Genomic DNA, 5,387 nt, shown 5'->3' with positions numbered 1-5,387 from the left:
ATACAGTAAGAGCTTCGTTGTGCAGTGTAACAGCGTCATTGATTATATAACGAGTTTTGGCAAGTGTCCAGATAAACTCGCGCTGTGTGATTGATTGACAGCTTGGACGATTGGAAAGGGATTGTTCTTTGATCGCTTTCTGTATATTAATCACAGTTTAAGTAAGATTATTTTCATCCTACTAAGAGAAATGATGTTAAGTTGATCGCTACTTCCATATTAAATCACTACTTACTGCTTGCTGGAATATAGTTGAAATTGCGCCCTTCGTCAGTATGAAACGCTGAGAGAAGCCTGCTCTATATTATCCCAGGTTAGAAAAACAGTCCGTGGTGAAATGGACAGAGCAAACTAACAACTTCGAATTAAACTTTTGCGGTATCCGATTATAGATAAACATCAACCGTCTGTTGACATTTCGCCATCAATACGCCTGTGTTCCTGTGGGCGGAGCTTAGTCTAAACACGGTTCTGGTGATGTCACTAATGAAGGAAGTAGAGGGGTGTAGTCCAATCGAGACGTTTTTTGTAGTCGACTTCTGTTAAATAAAATATCTCGCTTGGCATTGAACTTTGAGCGTTATAATTTTACAGATATTATTTATATTCTAACAACAACATTACACACTAACTAAAATTTGAAACATGGAATCGCATGCAACGGGACCTTTAAACTGAGCGGACGGATGGATTGTTTTTTTTTTCTCCCACAGGTGACTTCCCGGGCTCCGTACTATTTTGTTTTGTGACTGTATATTCAGTAAAGGCCAAATTTGGGTTGTGCATGTTAGATACATTTTTCTACATGCCACTTAATTTACTGCATACCAATAGTGTAATCTTTAACCATGGGTCACAAAAGCTCTCTTCCACTATCTCACACTATGTGCATTATGTTTCATTTCCTAGAGGACATCTTAAGACAGCTCTCTACAACATGTCATAGACATATGAGACGCCATGCACCAAGACTCAGAGCGTAAGTAGTTACCACAGTAAACGCAGAGATAGTCATATGAAAAAAAGTCTGCATTACACTGATTAAAAGTGAAGTTGCCCAAATAAGTACTTGCTACACTATAGAATATGCCGTTCTTGAATCTTATATTATCTCTCTACCAGGTGCTCGGTTTGTGGACGCCCACTGGGCGAAACTTGTCCAGAGAGTACAGATGGTGATGCCGATAGCAGATGAGCTGCGGTCCGGTGGCATGCTGAAACATGAGCCGTACTGTAAGATCAGAGCAGCAGATACTAACCAGGAGAAAATGAGAGAGTTATATGAAGTGTTGCACTCTGGAGGAGACAAGGTTAAATCTGCCTTTTATTCTAGACTGGAACAGCATGAGCCATCTCTGCTCAGAGACTTAGGTAAGAGCACACTAATTTTGGCTATTACACCACATGTGTCTAGACCTACAGTATATACTGAGATATGTACTGTTAAAATATGTACTTTTACAGGCATTGCACAAATTGCAGAAGCTCTTGTAGAAACCTTAAATATTTTGTCTTAACTTTCCATCTTGTTAACTTATTTCTGTCAGGACCACTATCATCAAATACGATTGACAATTAGCATATGTTTTGTATTGGCGGTATGGGTTTGTTCTGGGCAGAATAGCATGGATAAGAGCAGGGAGAGCAGCAATAACCCCCTTTAGGGTAAACAGAACAGAGCCAACATGAATGTATTGCAGATATCATTAATGTCAATATTTTAATGTACAACATAATATGAGAATTTAGTCTGATTCAAAGGGGAATTAGAAGGCCAAATCCTGACTGACGAGAGGAGGAGCTGGGGATGGAGGGGGGTAATTTGTTCCTGATAAACGCGGTAGCTGCTGATAATATTGGAGGACCTTATATATGAATACAGTGATAGGCGTCGTATTCCTATAGGTAGACGTGGATCAGTTGAGAGTCTTTGCTTTTTAAATCGGAAGTAGAAAATTACTCTAAAAAATTCTAACTTATGGGTTTGAAACTTAAACATTATGACTTTGAGTCTGTACGTATTTTTTCCCTTCTCAAAAAATGTGTATCACCAATACTGTTAGCTTAGGGCAGTTGTAGCACGAACCTTACGTGGTGGTCTAATAAATTTGTTCAGCAATAGAAAGATAGATGTAAAATGTTTGAAAATATATGTGAAATGCCTTAATCAATATATCACTGAATGTATCAAGTGTGTCTAATGTTCTACAGGCTCCACAGGACATCACACACACTCTGAAAAAACACATTCCTCAGGTGACTGATGAATTTTATAGTAATATACTTAAATATTGCACTCCATCGACCTCATAATTTAGTTGGTATTTCTCTGCTCTGGAATTTCTTACTGTATTAGAATCAGAGAAAAAAAAAACTAACTCTTTGTATGTTGACCTTTTCTACAGAAATCAGCTCAGTGATTTATAAATATATGAAGCGGATCTGCAGCGAGTATCAGTATGTGACTGAGTATAACTCACTGCCTGGTGAACATGTGCTGCTGTCTGAGCGCTTCACACAACCTCTGATCCTTCAGAAACATAGAGATCGAAAAGAGCGAGAAGAAGAGATCTGCTCCAGTGGAAAGCGCTTCCAGCAGGTCCTCAGCTCCAGGAGCAGTGGAGACTCTGTCCATCTCAACTCTCTGTTCGACCCAGATGACCACGGGATCAGTCCTAGTTCTGTGATACTGCAGGGAAATTCTGGAAACGGGAAATCTTTCATTGTGCAGAAGATCATGATGGACTGGGCATCTGGTGACCTCTACAAAGGGCGATTTGATATTGTGTTCCACTTAAAGTGTAAAGAAATAAATCGCATTCCTGGCGAGAAGAGTTTGGTGGAGATCTTGAGCTGCAGTTGTAGTTTATCATCACATGAGATCTCACAGATTTTACAGCAGTTGCCAGAGAAGGTGCTTTTGGTCATTGATGGATTTGATGAGCTGAAACTCATACAGGACATTAATGACACGTCAGCACACACTGATCTGCTTCAGAAAGCCTCACCTGTGGACACTCTTTGTGCCCTGCTGAGGGGTCGAATCCTGCCAGAGTCTCTCCTGCTGGTCTCCTCCAGATCTACAGCTACGGACACACTCAGTGATCTGCTCAAAGGACCTCAGCGTTTCTCTGAGATTGTGGGATTTTCAGAAAAGGGGGTGGAGGAGTACTTCCAGAAGTTTTTTCAAAATGAGGAACGTTTCAGGAAGGCTTATAAATATGTGAAGGCAAATAAAACCCTCATCACTGCCTGCTCAATTCCTGTCGTCTGCTGGATCATCTGCACAACTATCCAGGAGAGATTCACATCTGGTGCAGGTGCGACAAGTGGACTGGAAACCACCACCTCCATCTACGTGGACTTTGTGTGCACTCTTCTGGAGCATCATTGCCAGGGTTTGAGTCAGTCCGTCCCGACCCTGCTGAGGAGTCTGGGTCAGCTGGCAGAGAGAGGGATGCAGGAACAGCAAGTCCTGCTGGATGAGAAAAGTGTGAATGAAACCATTTCAGACCCTGCTGGAAATCCATTCTTGTGCAAGTTCCTGTTTAAGACACGAATCGACCTGGAGACGATGTTCAGTTTCATGCATCTCAGCTTTCAGGAGTTCTTCACTGCTCTGTACTATGTCCTTCTAGATGAAGAAAAGTCCCAGAGGAAACTTACAAGGTCACTTTTAATGGATAGTTTCTCAAAACCACATTTTGCAGCTGTGGTGCAATTTGCATTTGGTTTGTTGAATAAGGATGTGAGACTCACACTTGAAAAACATGGTCTGCTCAATCGTCCAAAAAAACAGGCTTGTCTAAAATTAAGTGTTTGTCTGTTCATTCGTCCAAAAGCACAGGCTCATCTGAAAAAATGGATTTTGGAAAAGGTTAAAGGTTGTTCCTTGTCTTCGAAAACAGTATTGTTTGTTCTTCACTGTCTCTATGAACTTCATGAAGAAGACTTTGTGAAAGAAGCAATTGAATCCTGGGAAAGGATTAATCCAGATGGTAAATTCCTCAGTAGAACAGACTTCTGTGCCCTGCTGTACTGCTCTCAGTGCTGTCAGAGCTTTGAAGAAATTTCTGAATTGTATTTGACATCGGAAGATTTGTCTATGATTTTGCCTGAACTTCACAAGTTTAAAAAAGCAAGGTAAATGCGTTGGTCTAAAACACATATTTGGTGGATGTAATTAATATCTAATCTCTAATTTTGCTATTGCAAGTTAAACTTAATTAGTCTGTACAGTAATGTTCTGTATTTGATTTTGAAGCTTGATTATAATAGATCCATCAGACTCTGATCTCGGTGAACTGATCTACGCTCTCGCGAGAGGACAGACCCTGAGCTCACAGCGGTAATGTTTTAAAATATATTTTATACATTTGATGTGTTTTATGCACACATGCTATCATCCTTTAATGTGCTTTTGTTAAACTTTAAGGTTCTAGTATATTTTTCCTGTGCTTTGGTTTGCAGTGTTCGTGTTGAAACTTGCAAATTAATGTATAGTCATGTCTTCTCACTTGACCTGTCAATCAACAAAGATCCGTCCAGGTGAAGAACAAGTGATTTTTCCTTTTTTCTTTTCATCAAATAGTTTTTTTCTCATGATAACCAGAAATAATTATATGATTAATATGTTTTGTATAACCAATTATATCATTATCTTGTTCTTCCGTTTATCTGGCATACTTGGTCTCTGCAATCTAATAGATTATAATCCTAATAGTAATAATGCAACTAAATTGGTCACCCAAAACAGTAAAAAAAAATAAGGTACACACTTTTATCTTTTTTTACTATTGCTAATGATGTAAATATTGTAAAACAAATCACATAAAATATATTCTAAGTAAGAAATTATTGACTCATAGACACAACAACAACTTGAATCTTTTTTAATTCTTTTTTAATAGTATCTGCATAAAGATTCGTCTGCTTCACCATCCGGATTTGCAATCATTCAGTCTCACCTTTCCACACTCAGAGATAATCAACATCGACTGGACCAGACTTTTTCAGATAATTCACCAAAGGGATTCAGAAGCATTACTGTCATTTCTCCATTCCTTCTCTATCCTGAACAAGATGGAAATGAACGTGGAGAGTCTAACTGAGATGTTGTCTGCCTGGACCCTCCAGATGACCCAGAACTGCCCCAGTCTAACCGAACTCACGTGAGAAACATCTGGAAACACCTCTGTCCTGTTTCTATGGGAATTTGTCTGTTGATAAGAACTGAGTATCTAATATTCAAAGAGAAATTCTGTCATAATTTACTCGCCCTCATGTTGTTCCAAACCTGTTTTCCTCTGAGGAGCACAAAATAAATTATTTTAAAGAGTGATTGTGTAACTCAGTTTCAGATCCCATTGACTTCCATTGTTTGGACA

General features: G+C 39.3%; 1 protein-coding gene across 1 annotated transcript; it reads left to right on the top strand.

The window, feature by feature from the left end:
* Positions 1 to 960: 960 nt before the first annotated feature.
* On the top strand, positions 961 to 5,175 carry LOC308691852 (NACHT, LRR and PYD domains-containing protein 1 homolog; the record flags this gene model as incomplete). Its single annotated transcript, XM_081367417.1, has 4 exons — positions 961 to 979; positions 1,123 to 1,371; positions 2,406 to 3,669; positions 4,911 to 5,175. 4 exons carry the CDS (start codon positions 961 to 963, stop codon positions 5,173 to 5,175), a joined length of 1,797 nt encoding a protein of 598 aa, XP_081223543.1.
* Between the last annotated feature and the right edge of the window lie 212 nt (positions 5,176 to 5,387).

This window comes from Scardinius erythrophthalmus (genome assembly GCF_964197995.2).
Source record: "Scardinius erythrophthalmus genome assembly, chromosome: 6".
Taxonomy (NCBI): Eukaryota; Metazoa; Chordata; class Actinopteri; order Cypriniformes; family Leuciscidae; genus Scardinius; species Scardinius erythrophthalmus.
This window is presented reverse-complemented; position numbering and strand designations above follow the sequence as displayed.